Raw genomic sequence first — 20,755 nt, forward strand, 5'->3', positions numbered from 1 at the left:
TATGGGTCTTCTATTCATTTTCTCTGTGATCTTGGGTAAATATATTTTCTGTTCATCTTACTCCTTTCTGTAAAATGTTGATAACAATCACTTCACATGACTTTTGAGATGGTTAAATGAGGTACAGAGGTCCTCATTATCAGGTCCTCATTATCAGAGCTCCCAAGGTACAAGGTTGCTGCTATAGCAGAGCAAACTCCATCAATGTGAAAATATTCACTAATGAATTAATCTCTTATAGAATTAGTCCTGGCTCAGATACGCTAGCTCTCTGCCCCCAGCCTGTCCCATCTGTAGCTTTTTGGTTATGTCTCTTTTGATTCTTGGAGAATACCTGACAGTAGAGTGTAAAATGCTTTGCAAATTGATTTCAAGGTGAAATTGTATAACTTGTATACTTTCTTGAATCTGTCTGCAGAGTCAAGGATAAACAGGGATTTGGAGATTAATCAGGAGAAATGCTATCTGGATGAAAAACAAGTGGCCCTTCAAAAAAGAATAATTTGAATTTTAAAGGATATAGAGGGTTCTTGGGAAAATTGATGAAATCCTAAAATATTTTGGCAGAAATAATCTTCTGTATCATCCTGTTGCGCCCATCAAACAGAGTCTGTCATTGTAATGTCATTACTAATTTTCAGAAGAATCCTCTCCCCCTCAAACAGTTCATTCTAAGAGATAGTATAGTTGTAATTATAAACTGAATTTTTGTTAAATATAAGCAAAAAAAGTTTTAGTTTTAGGGGTTTTTGTTGTTGTTATTTACAGTGAAATTTTTGTCCTTGTTTTAAATGTAATTCACTTTAACTGGCCTTTTTCTGGTATCAGTTATCCTCACTCAGGAATAGAGGATTTTTATATGTATGTTTTCTGAAATGTATGTAATGCTTAACAAATAAGAAATTATAGTAATAACTGTAAATGATGATCATTTTATGAAAATGTGTCTTAATTGGTAGTTTCTTTTCTTAAAATAATGGTTGTTGGGGCTTTAGGCTTATCCTAGAGGTATTAGTTTTGGAAACCAGAACAGACAAACATGCTACTTCAGGCAGGCTCCACATTTGAGGGTGCCCTTCTAAAAATATTTGATATAGATTCATTTAGTTTATATAGAATTGACTTACTTAGTTATGATGTAATTCAGCCTAAAAAAACCCTAGCAAAACTCTCAACTGAAATTCATTAAGGAATATGTCAATAATATAAAATGTAATCGTGTACTAAAAGAAATTGAAAAAATATATTTAAAATATTTTTAAAATTCATGTGTCAGACAAAACTTGATTCATCTTTAAAAAAAAATACGTTTACTGTCACATTGTTATTAGAAAAAAAACAGCCTTGAAACTTACATGCTAGTTCTCTATTTTTGCTTGAAGGGTAAGACCCTTTTTTTTTTTCTCTTTTTCCCTTTTTCTCTTCCTCTCTCTTTCATCTCTGACTGTATCTGTAAGTTAAATCATAGCATCTAAAGGGATTTTAGAGATAATTTAGTTATCTACCTTCTCTATTTCTTGAGTGCTTGGAGTTCCTCTTCAGCCAGTGGATTTGATTATCCAGCATCTGTTTTTGAACACCTTCAGTGAGTAGAAACTCACTCATATAGAAACAGTCGTTTCAATTGGAAATTTTTGTTAGAAGTTCTTTCTTACTGCTTAACTGAAAATTTTCTGTTTATATTAGTGTGTGCATCTGATGGATACAGAGTGGTTCTAATCCTTCAACTTGACAGCATGGATCAATCAGGACAGTCTTGGTTCTCTGCCATAATAAACAGTCTTTAAATCTCAGAAATTTAAGAAAACACAAATTTTATTTTGTATTCATACTTCATGGTTATCTACATGTCTACTGTGGGTTAGAAAGGGGGCTATTCTCATCATGGTCACTCAAGGACCCCGGCTGATGGAGGAGCCACCATCCAGACGCAGTGAGGAAAAGAGAGCTTTGGAAGGTCTTGCGTAGGCAGTAAATGTTCTGACCCAGAAATGACACACATCACTTCTATTCATAATTTGTTGGTCAGAACTAGTCATATGGCCCTAATCTAACCACAGGGAGCTGCAGGGACGGGTAGGAAGGGCAGTCCTGCCGTGTGCCCAGAATGGAAGGGGAGGAGGTCGGCGCCAGAATGCTGAATGGCAGCATCACACAGTCTTTCAGGAATTTGGAGCTGTGTCATGTCTTTGTATTCCTCTCTCACCTAGGACAAAAATTCCTAATATTTCAACTCCTTGTGATATGATTTCCAATTCTGTAAGCCATCCAGACACACTATAGTTTTTCTGTTTTGTTCCTGAAGGATATTTCCAGAAGGGAACACAGCATTCTTGTTGGAATCTGGCCAGGACAGCTAGAAGAATTTTTTTTTTCCCCTTTTTGGCAGACTAAAATGAGACAGTATTAAACCAGTGTTTAAGTTAGTTCAGTGACTATCTGTTTTATAGATGTGGACTTAAATTGTATCCTGAATGGTTTCAGTTCAAAGAGAAAAAGCTGAGGTATAGTAGAGAACAGAGACTGAAGTTTAAGACTTGGATTCAAGTCCTAACTTTGAGGAGCTGTGTTACACAGGACTTGTTCCTTAGTTGTCCTGAGCCTATTTTCTTATAGATATAACCTAACAGTATAGATGAGGGAATTCCCTGGCAGTCCAATGGTTAGGACTCTGCACTCTCACTGCCGAGGTCTCGGGTTCAGTCCCTGGTTGGGAAACTAAGATCCCACAAGCCGAGCGGTGTGGCCAAGAAAACAGACAAAACACAAAGCAGTATTGATGAGAATGTGAGCAGAAGTGTTTTTGTGGACTTCCATAAGGTGGTATTAAGATACTAAGTGTTACTAAGAAGCATTGTTTTGTTTCCTTCTGCCTAGGTTCACCATAGTTCATTAGACCTACTTAAGTGTTTCAGTTCATAAGTGGCTGCGTATGAAATATTGAACATATATATACTACAGTCCTTGTGGGTATAAATCATCATCAAATACATTTTTATACGATTATTGAAAAGAGTCAAACTGATGTGCTGCCTCTCATTTGCAGGTAGGGTTCTTTCACAGTCTACTCCCGGGACTCCATCAAAGACCATAACAATATCTGAAAGTGGTGTTATTGGATCAACTTTAAATTCTACAACACAGACACCAAATAAAATAGCCATCTCACCTTTGAAATCGCCAAATAAGGTAAAAAAAAAAAAATTAGCCACAAAGGCCAAGTATTGTGGTTAATGACTTTATTTTCTCACTAGTCACTTCAGATACTTCAGTTTTAATATATTCCTAAAGAGTTAATAGGTATTTGGTGAATATCGGATTAATTTAGTAATCAAGGATGTACGACAGATAAAAAACTTACCCTGAACGCATAGTTACACAGTTATCATTTTGCATGCTAAGATTATTTTAATGGCCCTTGTGAATGTGGGTACAACATAAATCTTCTGAATGAGGTGCATTATGTAGGTGTTTGGTTCCTCTTCAGTTAATACTTGTGCAAAATTATTGTCTTTGGGTCAGTCACATATATAGTGACTCTATAAATATAAAATGTTAAATGTAACTTTTTTAAAAATAAAATATTTGGTGCCTTCTGCTTAAGCTGTCCTTGATTTTATGGAGAGCTGAGCTTTTGCTGGTAACAGAGTATCCAGAGTACTAGAAATTGCCATCAAATGCTGGTGATCATATTAATTCGGGTTTTTTAGGCTTAACACAGCTCATTCAGAGCATCTGAAAGCTTGTCTTAATTTATTTTCTTTTTAAGGGGGCAAAGTACCTATCATTTTAGGTCAAGTTAAGTAGTCTTAGCTCACTTTCCTAAAACATACAGACGTCATTATACCAGCATAAAATTTTGGAACAAGTATGCTTTAAAGGACATATTCAGGTGGAAAGCCAAGCATCATTATTCTGTAAGGTGCCACCCTTGCGATTCTGGAAACACACTGCCCTTTGTACCTGCCTTTTTCCTTAATTTGCTACTATTCATGAGTAGAACAAACATTAAACGTTTGCCTTACATTTTTTAAAAGTCTAACTGTTGGTTTCTGTTTTAATGAGACTTGACTCTAGTGTATAAATACGATGTCTGTTACAGTTTATTAAAATGGGATTCTACCTGCATGATAATACAGATAATTATCTACTTAAATGGAATGAATTCAACAGATATTTGAGTGCTTACTATGTGCTCTGCATAGTGATAGGCACTGGGGATAAAAGCATGAATAAGATAAGTTTTAAATTTCAGGTAGTTCAGTAGGGAAGTTAGAGTTAAACATTAAGAATTGCCCTACAGAATCATAACGGTCACAGGTGGATTGAAGAGCCCTGTTGTGTCTGTCAGAAGAGGTTTATACAAAGGGTGCTATTCCTGAAAGGTCTTAACCTTAAAGGTGGTTCAGGCCTTAGCTATGGGTGAGCACAGGAGGTTTCCAAATTGAGATAATACTTTACACAAAAGTGTAAAAGCGTGGCCCCGTGTAAAAGGGTAGTGTAGGGAGCTACCTTTCTTTGGTAGTGTGAGAGCCAAGGGTGCTAAAGTTAGATGGAAGGTTTCATTACCCTCAGGGGAGTTTGGATTTTATTGTTCTTAAAGACTTTCTGTGACTTCCCATTGCTTCTAGGACAGTGGTTCTCAACCTTGCCTGCACGTTGGAATCACCTGGGGAGCTCTAATAAATACCAATGCCTGGTTCTTATCCCTGAAGACTCTGTTTTAATTGGCCTGGAGTTTGGCTTGGTATCAGGATTTTTTAAGGCTAAGTGATTCTAATGAGTAGCCTAGATTAAAAACAACTGCTCTAGGATAATATGAGATTTGCATTTCAAAAAAGATGACTCTGTAGCATAATGAAAGATAGTTTGGAGGAAGGTAAGCCTGGATTCTAGAAGAGACCAGTTAGGTTAGTTATTCTCAACCTTGGCTACACTTTGGAAGCACGTGGAGACCTTTCGAAAAAACTCATGGCTGACCTCCACCTGATCCCACTTAAATCAGTCTCTAGGCTGGGGCCTAAGTATTAGATTTAATATTTAAACATTTTAAAGTATAGGCCAGGGTAGAGAATCACTAAATTAGATTATTTTAGTACTTCACATTTGAGCTAGACTAGTAGCTAAGGGGTTAGGAAGAAGAGATGTGTTGAAAGAGGTGTAAGACATAATGACTGGATGTCAGGGTATAGGGAGGGGAGAACCTAAGGGATGACTCCTAGACTCCTAACCTGAAGAACACAGTAGTGGTGGCACTGTGGGCTGGTATGTGGGCTATATCTGATGGCATACAAATAAGAACTAGCTTTATTTTTCTCTTATCCTTGACTTTAGCCATGTCATGTTGAATCTTCCTTCTCTGGCTCTTGACAAGACGTCGTTTTTACTATAAGAACAAGCCTTATTTTGATGATTAAATTCAAAGGTATGAAAAGTCTACTCCAAACCTTACATCTAGTTGAATGGATGTAACTCAGACCTAATCATGACTCAGGGACCATGCAGTAGAGGAGTATTATCTGTTTCTTCACTCTTCTACTTCTTCCCTCTTTCTGCTTTTGGCTTCTGATTGGAAGGAAAATTAGAAGAGAAAGGACAAAGTTTTATGTGACTGGGACTGTTGTAATCCAACTGCCAGTGTTCTCTGTGTGACAGGTGTCCAAGTGTGGCCTTTTACAGTTGTGCATTTAGGATGGTTTTTGGAGGCCCCCGTGGTATGCCCACATTGCCCAGGTCCCTTTTATGGTGCACACTCCAGCTACCGTTGGCAGGCCTCTAACTATCTCTTCCCTCCTGTAGTCTACCTACAGCCTGTTACTGCTGAGTCTCCTTCCTCAAGAAGGCACATGTCTTTGGCCTACCGAGATGCTTTAGCCCTTCTGCAGCATCTGTTGTATTTGGCTAATGGGAAACCTATAGAACCCAATGGTAGAAATGTAGCTCATCTAACTGCTGTCCTCTGAGTCCTTGCTCTGCCGTTTTGAAGCTCCATCCAACTTCTTGCTTTCAGAATTCTCCAGGCTGGGACCAGTTTCTGTGTTCACATATGGCCTAAACTCCTGGGGATATGTCAGGTTCTTTTGGGCTTTTAAGAGTTTCTTTATCTCAGTATGTTGCCAGCCAAAGATTCAGATGTCAATTTCCCTTCTTGTAGTTATCACCCAGTCTGTCCCACAGGTTTTCTTGGAGAACCCCTGCTTTTGTTCTCACTAAGGTTGTAAAGCCCTAGCATTCTCTATGTTTATGAATTCACTTCTGTTTCTAATCTTGTTTTGTTTTGTTTCGTTTCATTTTCAATAGGCGGGAGGTGGGTGATAGAGATGCTGTCTTTTAGCAACTCTGGCATGGATGTTTTGTTCTTTTTAGAGTGTAGGGGAGTTTATCATTTGTAGTTCTCAGCTTTGGGGGTTTCACTAGAGCCAAATTTTAAGATCGGAGAAAACATCCCATTATCCTTTTATACTAGAGAGGAAATACAGAAGGAATGGGTGGTTTAGGCAAAGAGATATTGTTTAGTTCTTGGAGATGTTTGTCATGGAAGTACCCACTGCTTGTCTAGAGGAGGATGTCCGTTAGGAAGCTGAATATAGGCAGTAGCTAAAACTATGTGTACAGATGAACCTAACCAGGGAGCATGAGGTTTTGTGCAGAGTGAAAAGAAAAGCAGGACTGAACCACAGAATATTAAGAGTTAGTAGAAGAAAAGAGCCAATGGAAGAGAAGGAATGATAAGAGAGGAAGTATGAGAAACTTAACAAAATGAGAAGGGAGGATGGTTTCAAGAATGATGCCGGTCAACAATTTCAAATGTCATAGAAATGTCAATTAAGAAAAAGACTAAAAAGTAAGGATTTGCTGGAGATGTCCTTGCTCCCATTAATCAAAAGTGGTCAAAAGGAAAGAAACCTCAAGCACCCATTCTTCCTTCCCTGCCAGCACTCACAGTCTGACCACCATCTGCCTTGAATCTGCTGGGACTTCTCTCATTATTTGTTCCTGTTTATACAGGGTGCCATCAAAACTCCTAGATTACCTTTCATTTCCCACATCTAATCTCCTTGAAGGTGTCAGTATCTTCTGTCCTGTTACCCACCACCCATCCCCAACTCGTAAAGTCCTTCCACTGTGCCCTATTTGGAGTTCATAAGCAAAATAATCCCCCAGTCCTCAACCTCTTTGCTGAATATTCCTTTTATTTTCTTACTCTAATGGATACCTGACTCTTCCCAATGGTACTGCTTCCCCTGCAGACCTCTTAAGTGATGACTCCTTCAGCCCGTATACCATCGAGCCTGGAAGGGGGCCTAGGGAATAAGTGTCTTCCTGGCTTGTTCTCATTACAATTTGCAGACTATACTCACTCTCTTCTCCATCTTTGAAACTAATGTTAACCAGGTTCCTTGTGGAAAGTCGGGCACGTCTAATGTCTTCTCAATTTACTTGATATTGTAGTTGTCTTTTGGGGCAGATTTCTTCCATTATATTTATTTTCTAAATTAATCCTCAGTTTTCTTAAGTATTTATTAGACATGCAAATAAGCATTAAGCTAATGAAAGCATGATTCTGCAAGGTTTGCTTTCTTTTTACTTTAGAATTTAGTAATACTGTTATCTTCTAGTTTCGGACATTTAATGTGTCTTTTGTCCTGTAATCTTATTGTTGCGTTTTAGTATTTTTTTTTCATGGCATATTTTATTTTATTTCAGAAGTACAGTGGTTTGACATTAAAAAAAATCTATCCATTTAATTCACAACATTAATAAGAAAAAATAATTACATGACAATCTCAATACATGCAGAAAAATTCTGAAAATAGCCAGCCTTCATTCTGGTTAAAACTACTTGAAACAGTAAAAATAAATACTTTTGTAACTTGAAAATGAGGATGAATACATCAAACTTCATGTAATGGTGAATGTTGAACAAAGATACCCACTTTCAACACTTGTTCAGTTCCACTGCAGCTCTGAGTTAATGCAGTAAGGCAAGAAAAAGAAATAAATGGCGTAGAGCTTCAAAATAAAGTAAAAATTTGTCACAATTTACATATTACATTATAATATATGTGTAAAATATAAGAATCTGCTATTGAACTATTAGAATTAATGTATAAATTTAATTGATGGTTATACATGTGGTCAGTATAAAAAAAGATGATTAGATATGTGGTCAGTATAAAAAAATCAATATTTATAGACTTTTACACTTAATAAAGTTTTGTTATGATTGATTTTAAATCTTCCATCTTTTTTTTTACATCTTTATTGGAGTATAATTGCTTTATAATGGTGTGTTAGTTTCTGTTTTATAACAAAGTGAATCAGTTATACATATACATATGTTCCCATATCTCCTCCCTCTTGCGTCTCCCTCCCTTGGGAGATATACAGTATATGTGTGTATATATATATATATCAGTTATACATATGTTCCCATATCTCCCTCCCTCTTGCATCTCCCTCCCTATCCGATACATCCAGGTGGTCACAAAGCACCGAGCTGATCTCCCTGTGCTATGTGGCTGCTTCCCACTAGCTATCTGTTTTACGTTTGGTAGTGTATATATGTCCATGCCACTCTCTCGCTTTTTTTTTTTCCCCCGCCCCATATCCTCAAGTCCATTCTCTAGTAAGTCTGTGTCTTTATTCCTGTCTTACCCCTAGGTTCTTCATGACATTTTTTTTTCTTATATTCCATATATATGTGTTAGCATACGGTATTTGTCTTTCTCTTTCTGACTTACTTCACTGTGTATGACAGACTCGAGGTCCATCCACCTCACTACAAAAAACGCAATTTCGTTTCTTTTTATGGCTGAGTAATATTCCATTGTATATATTGCCACATCTTCTTTATCCATTCATCCGATGATGGACACTTAGGTTGTTTCCATCTCCTGGCTATTGTAAATAGAGCTGGAATGAACATTTTGGTACATGACTCTTTTTGAATTATGGTTTTCTCACGGTATATGCCCAGTAGTGGAATTGCTGGGTCATATGGTAGTTCTCTTTGTACTTTTTTAAGGAACCTCCATACTGTTCTCCATAGTGGCTGTACCAATTCACATTCCCACCAGCAGTACAAGAGTGTTCACTTTTCTCCACACCCTCTCCAGCATTTATTGTTTCTAGATTTTTTGATGATGCCCAATCTGACCGGTGTGAGATAATAGCTCATTGTAGTTTTGATTTGCATTTCTCTAATGATTAATGATGTTGAGCATTTTTTCATGTGTTTGTTGACAGTTTGTATATCTTCTTTGGAGAAATGTCTGTTTAGGTCTTCTGCCCATTTTTGGATTGGGTTGTTTGTTTTTTTGTTATTGAGCTGCATGAGCTGCTTATAAATTTTGAAGATTAATCCTTTGTCAGTTGCTTCATTTGCAAATATTTTCTCCCATTCTGAGGGTTGTCTTTTGGTCTTGTTTATGGTTTCCTTTGCTGTGCAAAAGCTTTTAAGTTTCACTAGGTCCCATTTGTTTATTTTTGTTTTTATTTCCATTTCTCTAGGAGGTGGGTCAAAAAGGATCTTGCTGTGATTTATGTCATAGAGTGTCCTGCCTATGTTTTCCTCTAAGAGTTTGATAGTTTCTGGCCTTACATTTAGGTCTTTAATCCATTGTGAGCTTATTTTTGTGTATGGTGTTAGGGAGTGATCTAATCTCATACTTTTACATGTACCTGTCCAGTTTTCCAAGCACCACTTATTGAAGAGGCTGTCCTTTCTCCACTGTACATTCCTGCCTCCTTTATCAAAGATAAGGTGACCATATGTGCGTGGGTTTATCTCTGGGCTTTCTATCCTGTTCCATTGATCTATATTTCTGCTTTTGTGCCAGTACCATACTGTCTTGATTACTGTAGCTTTGTAGTATAGTCTGAAGTCTGGGAGCCTGATTCCTCCAGCTCTGTTTTTCGTTCACAAGATTGCTTTGGCTATTCGGGGTCTTTTGTGTTTCCATACAAATTGTGAAATTTTTTGCTCTAGTTCTGTGAAAAACGCCAGTGGTAGTTTGATAGGGATTGCATTGAATCTGTAGATTGCTTTGGGTAGTAGAGTCATTTTCACAATGTTGATTCTTCCAATCCAAGAACATGGTGTACCTCCCCATCTATTTGTATCATCTTTAATTTCTTTCATCAGTGTCTTATTATTTTCTGCATACAGGTCTTTTGAAGGTTTATTCCTAGATATTTTATTCCTTTTGTTGCAACGGTAAATGGGATGTTTTCTTGATTTCACTTTCAGATTTTCCATCATTAGTGTATAGGAATGCCAGAGATTTCTGTGCATTAATTTTGTATCCTGCTACTTTACCAAATAAGTTGATTAGCTCTAGTAGTTTTCTGGTAGCATCTTTAGGATTCTCTATGTATAGGATCATGTCATCTGCAAACAGTGACAGCTTTACTTCTTCTTTTCCAATTAGGATTCCTTTTTTTCCCTTTTCTTCTCTGATTGCTGTGGCTTCCAAAACTGTGTTGAATAAGACTGGTGAGAGTGGGCAACCTTGTCTTGTTCCTGATCTTAGTGGAAATGCTTTCAGTTTTTCACCATTGAGGACGATGTTGGCTGTGAGTTTGTCATATATGGCCTTTATTATGTTGAGGAAAGTTCCCTTTATGCCTACTTTCTGGAGGGTTTTTATCGTAAATGGGTGTTGAATTCTGTTGAAAGCTTTCTCTGCATCTATTGAGGTGATCATATGGTTTTTCTCCTTCAATTTGTTAATATGGTGTATCACGTTGATTCATTTGCATATATTGAAGAATCCTTGCATTCCTGGAATAAACCCCACTTGATCATGGTGTATGATCCTTTTAATGTGCTGTTGGATTCTGTTTGCTAGTATTTTGTTGAGGATTTTTGCATCTATGTTCATCAGTGATATTGGCCTGTAGTTTTCTTTCTTTGTGACATCCTTGTCTGGTTTTGGTATCAGGGTGATGGTGGCCTCATAGAATGAGTTTGGGAGTGTTCCTCCCTCTGCTATATTTTGGAAGAGTTTGAGAAGGATAGGTGTTAGCTCTTCTCTAAATGTTTGATAGAATCGCCTGTGAATCCATCTGGTCCTGGGCTTTTGTTCGTTGCAAGATTTTTAATCACAGTTTCAGTGCTTGTGATTGGTCTGTTCATATTTTCTATTTCTTCCTGATTCAGTCTTGGCAGGTTGTGCATTTCTAAGAATTTGTCCATTTCTTCCAGGTTGTCCATTTTATTGGCATAGAGTTGCTTGTAGTAATCTGTCATGATCTTTTGTATTTCTGCAGTGTCAGTTGTTACCTCTCCTTTTTCATTTCTAATTCTATTGATTTGAGTCTTCTCCCTTTTTTTCTTGATGAGTCTGGCTAATGGTTTATCAATTTTGTTTATCTTCTCAAAGAACCAGCTTTTAGTTTTATTGATCTTTGGTATCGTTTCCTTCATTTCTTTTTCATTTATTTCTGATCTGATTTTTATGATTTCTTTCCTTCTGCTAACTTTGGGGTTTTTTTGTTCTTCTTTCTCTAATTGCTTTCAGTGCAAGGTTAGCTTGTTTATTCGAGATGTTTCCTGTTTCTTAAGGTAGGACTGTACTGCTATAAACTTCCCTCTTAGAACTGCTTTTGCTGCATCCCATAGGTTTTGGGTTGTTGTATCTCCATTGTCATTTGTTTCTAGGTATTTTTTAATTTCCTCTTTGATTTCTTCAGTGATCACTTCATTATTAAGTAGTGTATTGTTTAGCCTCCATGTGTTTGTATTTTTTACAGATCTTTTCCTGTAATTGATATCTAGTCTCATAGCGTTGTGGTCAGAAAAGATACTTGATACAATTTCAATTTTCCTAAATTTACCAAGGCTTGATTTGTGACCCAAGATATGATCTATCCTGGAGAATGTTCCATGAGCACTTGAGAAAAATGTGTATTCTGTTGTTTTTGGATGGAATGTCCTATAAATATCAATTAAGTCCATTTGGTTAATGTATCATTTAAAGCTTGTGTTTCCTTATTTATTTTCATTTTGGATGATCTGTCCATTGGTGAAAGTGGGGTGTTGAAGTCCCTACTATCAATGTGTTAGTATCGATTTCCCCTTTTATGGCTGTTAGTATTTGTCTTATGTATGGAGGTCCTCCTATGTTGGGTTCATAAATATTTACAGTTGTTATACCTTCTTCTTGGATCGATCCCTTGATCATTATGTAGTATCCTTCTTTGTCTCTTCTAATAGTCTTTATTTTAAAGTCTATTTTGTCTGATATGAGAATTGCTACTCCAGCTTTCTTTTGGTTTCCATTTGCATGGAATATCTTTTTCCATCCCCTTACTTTCAGTCTGTATGTGTCTCTAGGTCTTAAGTGGGTCTCTTGTAGACAGCATATTTATGGGTCTTGGTTTTGTATCCATTCAGCCAGTCTGTGTCTTTTGGGGGGAGCATTTAATCCATTTACATTTAAGGTAATTATCGATATGTATGTTTGTATTTCCATTTTCTTAATTGTTTTGGGTTCGTTATTGTACGTCTTTTCCTCCTCTTGTGTTTCTGCCTAGAGCAGTTCCTTTAGCATTTGTTGTTAATCTGGTTTGGTGGTGCTGAACTCTCTCAGCTTTTGCTTGTCTGTAAAGGTTTTAATTTCTCCATCAAATCTGAGTGAGATCCTTACTGGGTAGAGTAATCTTGGTTGTAGGTTTTTCTCCTTCATCACTTTAAATATCTCCTGCCACTCCCTTCTGGCTTGCAGAGTTTCTGCTGAAAGATCAGCTGTTAACCTTATGGGGATTCCCTTGTGTGTTATTTGTTGTTTTTCCCTTGCTGCTTTTAATATGTTTTCTTTGTATTTAATTTTTGACAGTTTAATGTGTCTTGGCATGTTTCTCCTTGGTTTTATCCTGTATGGGATTCTCTGTGCTTCCTGGAGTTGATTAACTATTTCCTTTCCCATATTAGGGAAGTTTTCAACTATAATCTCTTCAAATATTTTCTCAGTCCCTTTCTTTTTCTCTTCCTCTTCTGGAACCCCTGTAATTCGAATGTTGGTGCGTTTAATGTTGTCCCAGAGGTCTCTGAGACTGTCCTCAGTTCTTTTCATTTTTTTTTCTTTATTCTGCTCTGCAGTAGTTATTTCCACTATTTTATCTAACAGGTCACTTATCCATTCTTCTGCCTCAGTTATTCTGCTATTGATCCCATCTAGAGTATTTTTCATTTCATTTATTGTGTTGTTCATCGTTGCTTGTTTTATCTTTATTTCTTCTAGGTCCTTATTAAATGTTTCTTGCATTTTGTCTATTTACAAGATTTTGGATCATCTTTACTATCATTATTCTGAATTCTTTTTCAGGTAGACTGCCTATTTCCTCTTCATTTGTTAGGTCTGGTGGGTTTTTATCTTGTTCCTTCATCTGCTGTGTGTTTTTCTATCTTCTCATTTTGCTTATCTTACTGTGTTTGGGGTCTCCTTTTTGCAGGCTGCAGGTTCGTAGTTCCCGTTGTTTTTGGTGTCTGTCCCCAGTGGCTAAAGTTGGTTCAGTGGGTTGTGTAGGCTTCCTGGTGGAGGGTACTAGTGCCTGTGTTCTGGTGGATGAGGCTGGATCTTGTCTTTCTGGTGGGCAGGTCCACGTCTGGTGATGTGTTTTGGGGTGTCTATGGACTTATGATTTTAGGCAGCCTCTCTGCTAATGGGTGGGGTTGTGTTCCTGTCTGGCTATTTGTTTGGCATAGGGTGTCCAGCACTGTAGCTTGCTGGTCGTTGAGTGAAGCTGGGTCTTGGTGTTGAGATGGAGATAACTGGGAGATTTTCTCCGTTTGATATTATGTGGAGCTGAGAGGTCTCTTGTGGACCAGTGTCCTGAAGTTGGCTGTCCCACCTCAGAGGCACAGCACTGACTCCTGGCTGCAGCACCAAGAGCCTTTCATCCACACGGCTCAGAATAAAAGGGAGAACAAGTAGAAAGAAAGAAAGAGAGAGAGAGAGAGAGGAAGGAAGGAAGGAAGGAAGGAAGAAAAGAGAGAGAGAGAGGGAGGGAGGGAAGGCAGAAGGAAGATGATAAAATAAAATAAAAATAATTATTAAGAAAAAAATTTTTTTAAAGAAAAAACAAGCAAGCAAAAACGGACGGATATGGCTTTCCTGGTGGCGCAGTGGTTGAGAGTCCACCTGCCGATGCCGGGGACACGGGTTCGTGCCCTGGTCCGGGAAGATCGCACATGCCGCAGAGAGGCTGGGCCCGTGAGCCATGGCCGCTGAGCCTGCGCATCTGGAGCCTGTGCCTGGAGCCTGTGCTCCACAATGGGAGAGGCCACAACAGTGAGAGGCCCGCATACCGCAAAAAAAAAAAACAACGGACGGATAGAACCCAAGGACAAATGGTGAAAGCAAAGCTATACAGAGAATATCTCACACAGAAGCATACACATACACACTCACAAAAAGAGGAAAAGGGGAAAAAATAATAAATCTTGCTCTCAGAGTCCACCTCCTCAATTTGGGATGATTCGTTGTCTATTCATGTATTCCACAGATGCACGGTACATCAAGTTGATTGTGGAGCTTTAATCCGCTGCCTCTTAGGCTGCTGGGAGAGATTTCCCTTTCTCGTCTTTGTTCTCACAGCTCCCGGGGGCTCAGCTTTGGATTTCGCCCTGCCTCTGCGTGTAGGTCACCGGAGGGCGTCTGTTCTTCGCTCAGACAGGACGGGGTTAAAGGAGCCGCTGATACGGGGGAGCTCTGGCTCACTCAGGCCCAGGGGAGGGAGGGGCACGGAGCGTGGGGCGAGCCTGCGGCGGCAGAGGCCGGCATGAAGTTGCACCAGCCTGAGGCCGGCACAGGCTCCCCGGAAGGGAGGTGTGCATAGTGACCTGTGCTCGCACACTGGCTTCTGGGTGGCGGCAGCAGCAGCCTTAGTGTCTCATGCCCGTCTCTGGGGTCCGTGCTGTTAGCCGTGGCTCGCGCCCGTCTTTAGAGCTCCTTTAAGCATCGCTCTTAATCCCCTCTCTTTGCGCACCAGGAAACAAAGAGGGAAGAAAAAGTCTCTTGCCTCTTCGGCAGGTCCAGACTTTTCCCCGGACTCCCTCCCGGCTAGCCATGGTGCAATAACCCCCTGCAGGCTGTGTTCACGCTGCCAACCCCAGTCCCGAGGCTCAGCTCCCAGCCCCACCCACGCGGGCTGGTGAGTGCCGAGTCGGCACCTATCCTCTGTGCAGGAATCTCCCCGCTTTGCCCTCCGCACCCCTGTTGCTGCGCTCTCCTCCGCGGCTTCGAAGCTTCCCCTCTCCGCCACCCGCAGTCTCCGCCTGCGAAGGGGCTTCCTAGTGTGTGGAAACCTTTACTCCTTCACAGCTCCCTCCCACTGGTGCAGGTCCAGTCCCTATTCTTTTGTCTCTGTTTTTTCTTTTTTCTTTTGCCCTACCCAGGTACTTGGGGACTTTCTTGCCTTTTGGGATATCTGAGGTCTTCTGCCAGCATTCAGTAGGTGTTCTCTAGGAGTTGTTCCACGTGTAGATGTATTTCTGGTGTATCTGTGGGGAGGAAGGTGTTCTCTGTGTCTTACTAGTCCGCCATCTTCCCCATCCTCTAAATCTTCCATCTTACTAGTTACTTTTTCTTTTTCCCATCTGTTTTTTTTCTTTATTTCTTTTTAAATATTTGTTTATTTATAATTTATAAGTTTTTTATTTTGGCTGTGCTGAGTCTTAGTTGCAGCATGCGGGATCTTTAGTTGCGGTACAAGGACTTGTTAGTTGCGATATGTGGGCTTTTTAGTTGCGGCATGCGAGATCTAGCTCCCCGACCTTGGATGGAACCTGGGCCCCCTACATTTGGAGCGGGCCCAGGAGGGAGGTACCTCTTTTTCTTTAATTCTTTTTCTGCCTTTTTTTGGGAGCAAATTGAGTATTTTTTATGATTCTATTTTACCTGCACTATTGGCATATTATACTTTAATTTTTTTTTTGGTTGCACTCGAGGCAAATATAAATTTTTGACTTATCACAGTTTACCTTCAAATTTATATCCCTTCGTGTAGGGTGAGAACCTTATATCGAGTGCTCCCAATTCCTCCCTCCCATCCTTTGAGCTATCATTATTAAACATTTTACTTTTACATGTTATAAACTCCATAATAGATTTTACTGTTTTTGCTTTACACAAAATTACCTTTTAAAATGATTAAAAATTAAGAAAAACAAATCCTGTGTTTATTTTCATTTGAACTGAATCCTACATATGCTTTCTTTATGTAGGCCCCGATCTCTGTCTGGTATCAAACTCCTCCCTAAAGAACTTTCTTTGATGTTTCTTTTAATGAAAGCTGCTTATAAGAAATTCTTTCAGCTTTTGTTTGCCTGAAGAAGTCTTATTTTGCCATTATTTTTGAAAGATATTTCTGCTGGGTAAAAGATTTTTGGTTGTCAGTTTTCTCCATACTTTAAAAATGTCAGTTCATTGACTTCTAGATTGCATAATTTCTGCTGGGAAATAATGTTGTAATTTTTGTCTATTTTCTCCCTGTATATAATGTCTTTTTTTTCCTTTTCCTAGCTGCCGTCAAGATTTTCTCTTTATATTTGGATTTCTGTCGTTTGACTATTATGTGTCCAGATGTCTGTTTTGTTGTTGTTCTTTTCTTTTTAAAATATATATTTGTCTTGATTTTAAAGCTTCTCAGACCTTTGATTTATTGTCTTTTATTTTTGGAAAACTTTTGACCATATCTCTTCAAATCTTCTTCTGCCTTGTTTTTTCTCTCTTTTCATTCTAGAACTCCAGTTTCAAAAATGTTAGACTGAGATAGTTCCGTAGCTCTTAGATGCTCTGTTCTGCCCCCCCCCCAGCCCCCGCCACTCCTTTTTCTTTGTGTTTCAGCTTGGATAATTTCTATTGACCTATCTTCAAATTAATTGTTTCTTTCCTCAATTGCGTGGAGTCTACTAAAGGGTCCATTGAAGGACTTCTTCATCTCTGATCATTGTGTTTATTCTATTTCTAGCATTTCCATTTGGCTCTTTTTTATAGTTTCCATTTCTCTGCTGCATTTCCCCTCTGTTCATTGCAGTTGTCTTCGTTTCCTACTAGGTCTGTTAACATATTAATCGTAGTTATCTTAAAGTCCTTATCTGATGGTTGCAACATCTAGGTTATCTTTAAGTCTGGCTTTCATTTTAGAATGGCCATCTGGGCTATTTTTTTTTTTTAAAGCTTATACATCTAAGGTGGGGAAACTATATTCTATGAAAGGTAGATAACTTAGCACAAGGAGTGAAGCTGGGCTGTTGATTCATATCAAATCTGATCAGAAAGACTTCAGGATAGTTAAACTTCTGGATAACTGAAGTTCAAAAATGGTAAAAGTCTGCAGAGCTTGGGTCCTGGAAAATTGGATTAAAGAATTGAGGGTTAGAAACCTCAAAACCCTTTCTTTCTCACTAATTTGGTCTTAGAGTAAGTAAATATTTCAAAATGTCAGGCCTGTCACACTTTATGTAATGTTGATGGGTTCTTTTTTTTCCTGACTATCTTTATAATGAACATGAATACGTCTTCAAAATATACTACTCTTTTAAGAGTCTATGCAAATTATCCTGGACATCCTTGAATACACCTTATACATACTTCTTGTCAGTTTTTCTCTTCTACCCAGGGGAGTGCTCTTCTTTTTTGGCCTTATTTGGCAAACAGATTTTTCCTGTTTACCCTGCCTATGGTAAGTAATTGAATCATCCCATAGCCATTTAGGATGCAGAATGTACTTAACTCCCAGGGGAGGAATTTCAGAGCATAAGCTATGTGCAAATGGTTTAAGAAAAGTTTCTTACTTCTCTGAAATCTATGACCAGTATAACTTATTGAACTCTTTCTACTTCTAGGTCTTTTAGCTTGGGTAGAATTCTATAAAGCTTCTATAATTAAATTCTAGATTCAACATTTTACTATAGTTGCTTCATCATTTATTTATACATCCCTCTATCCAACTTTTTTTTTTTTTTTCCACTGTACGTGGGCCTCTCACTGTTGTGGCCTCTCCCGTTGCGGAGCACAGGCTCCGGACGTGCAGGCTCAGCGGCCATGGCTCATGGGCCCAGCCGCTCAGCGGCATGTGGGATCTTCCTGGACCAGGGCACGAACCCGTGTCCCCTGCATCGGCAGGCGGATTCTCAACCACTCACTGTGCCACCAGGGAAGTCCTATCCATCTTATTTTTAAAATGCATTTCAGAGTAAGTTGCACATGTTCAGTATATGTCTCCCCAAATATTCCATCAAGCATACCATTAACTAGAATTCACTACTTGTTTAGAGGGTTTTCTTTTTCCTTTTGAGGTAAAATTCACATATACTGAAATATGCAAATCTTAAACATTTGGATGTTTTCAGCTAAAATGCATATATCTATGCAACAAAAAAAACCTCTGTTAAGATAAAGAACATTATCACCTCAAGAAGTTAACAATTAAAAATTTTTTTTCCTATTTCTGAATGTATTAGGGTAAACAGTGCACCTGTCATTTGATAGGTTTTGGTAAAAAGCCTTTATTACCTATTTCCTAGAAACTGAGAAACAAACAACTGCAGATTATTAATTCTTTTGCTTGTAGTTCAGAGTTTCTCTTTTTTTTTCCCTAATAAATTGAAGGAGGACGTAAGTAAGTTTACAGATCATTAAAAATAATTTTTGATGGTAGAATACAATGTGATTTTTGTATAAAACTCAGGATTTCCAGGTGTTAATGTATATTATTACAATAAATATCCTTCTGTTCATATAAACTTATTTGTGAAAATAATGTTTTTCACTATTTATAAAAACACAGGAATAGAATTGATGCTGAAATGTCTAGTGATGTGAAGTATTCATTTATGGATACAGGAAGTAATCTTTTAAAATGAGTCTGATCATCTTATTGAAAGATGCATTTCAATAAAGTCTTTTTATATTGTAATAATCACAATTTGTAATATATTTGTTGTTTTAAGTATATACAATAATTGTATTATGAACTCAATCAAGACAAAATTATTTAACACTTAGAGCTTTACATAAATACATCTTTTTGTTTCAGAGAATTATGATAAAAGAATTTCAAGGATAAAAATGTTACACTAGAATAAAATTTTTAGAGGATATGGAATTCAAACACAAGTTCACAGAGTAAAAGGAATAATATAAATTTCTGACTGCTAAAGAGTTCTTTGTTTATATTTTTAAAAATATAATAGATACTTGTATCAAATCACTATGTTGATTTGATTCCATTGAATGCATTTTAAAAAGTAATGTGACAGTTTTACTTTTTAAATGCTAATATTTATAATGGGCTAGAAATTACAATAAACTGAGTGAAGTTCTCAGTCTCCCTGAAGGTTATCTCCACTCCAGCCAACTGGAAGGGAAAACACATGGAAAAGCACATGTTGGGAGGCTTTTATGGACCAGACCAGATGGATGTTGCATCGTTCACTTCACTAACTAAAGCTCAGTCTTGTAGGCTTACCTTACTACAAGGGAGCCTAGGAAATATAATCTGGCTATATGCCTAGGAAGCAGAAGAGAATGTGGATTTTGGTTAGCAGTAAGCAGTCTGTAGTGTAATCATCCATATGTAGTGTAGTAGTGCTATATTAACAAAGGTAGTTGACATTAGTTAGGCAGGAAACTGGAAGCCTGAACAATAATGAAGATTTCCTGTTATAAAGAGTCACTCTTCCATTCTCCATTTTTGAGTGGCTATCAATATTTATTGAGGTCCATGTGTGCTATGTGCTGAGGCTGTGGGAACTATGGAAGAGCTTACAGTGGTTGAGCAGACAAAATTCAATGCATGTAAAACAATAATGAACAATGAAATAGATGCTAAGTTGTGTGGTATAGACGAGGTGGTATGAAACTAAAGAGAAAAGAAAAAGAGAAGTCCTGACGTCCCTTCATTCACCACTCAGCAGTGCCTGCGCTGTGTTAGGGACTGTATTCTTTGGGGAAATAGAAGAGAGCAAAAGTAGACGTGTGGAACCTAAGGTCTACGGAGGTGTGGAAGGGAATGTGACAGAAATGAATTAAATGATATACAAAAATATAAAATTACAAAAGACATGTGATGTCACGAGATCCTATATAAGGGGATTCAACCACAGTTGGGATGATTAGAGAAGGCATCCATGAGCTAAGGGTTTTTTATGGGTAGAATTAGAGTGGATGTCAGCCACAAGAGTGAAGGACTAGAGGTAATTATACATATGATGAACACATGTATACGTATGAGAGTACATACATACAGAGTACTAAGACAACTACTCTGATTAGAATTAGTAATCCTTTGCAGGGAATGGAGAACATAAAAAGATATGTTTAGATCATGGATAATTTTCAAAAGCAAGCAAATTTAAACTTAATTTTGTCATTAAATGGAGACTCATGAAATGTTTCTAAGGCAACAAGAGATATAATGAAAGTATGAAAGTGAAGTTTGCAAAAAAATTACTTAGGCAGTGTTTGTGTGGTAGATTCAAGGCAGGTAGAGACGAATCATAAAGCTGATTTTGAATTTGTTTTACAAATATCCAGGCAAGAAGTGATATGAGCAATGACAGTATTGGAAAGTTGAGAGTTAGAACAGTTTTGGGACAGAGGTTTCAGAAGTTGATAGCTTCTTCTTTTGCTGTGAAGCTCTTAAATGTTTGAGTTAGGGGATGGTCCAGTGAGTGCAGTTTGAAGTGAAGGGAATGTTTTCCTGATAAACTTTAACACAGGTTGTAAGATTGATAAGAGTGAGA

The 20,755-nt window shown here is 38.0% G+C and overlaps 1 protein-coding gene across 2 annotated transcripts in view; it reads left to right on the top strand.

The window, feature by feature from the left end:
- The window catches only part of LIN54 (lin-54 DREAM MuvB core complex component), a 76,188-nt gene that overhangs the window by 22,192 nt on the left and 33,241 nt on the right, over positions 1-20,755 (top strand). For both annotated transcript variants that reach the window (XM_012537578.3, XM_033409973.2), the window contains exon 4: positions 3,047-3,189. In XM_012537578.3, the coding sequence (XP_012393032.1) occupies positions 3,047-3,189 (143 nt within the window). The remainder of the gene's footprint in view (positions 1-3,046; positions 3,190-20,755) is intronic.

The sequence above is a fragment of the Orcinus orca genome, chromosome 4 (genome assembly GCF_937001465.1).
Source record: "Orcinus orca chromosome 4, mOrcOrc1.1, whole genome shotgun sequence".
Lineage (NCBI taxonomy): Eukaryota > Metazoa > Chordata > Mammalia > Artiodactyla > Delphinidae > Orcinus > Orcinus orca.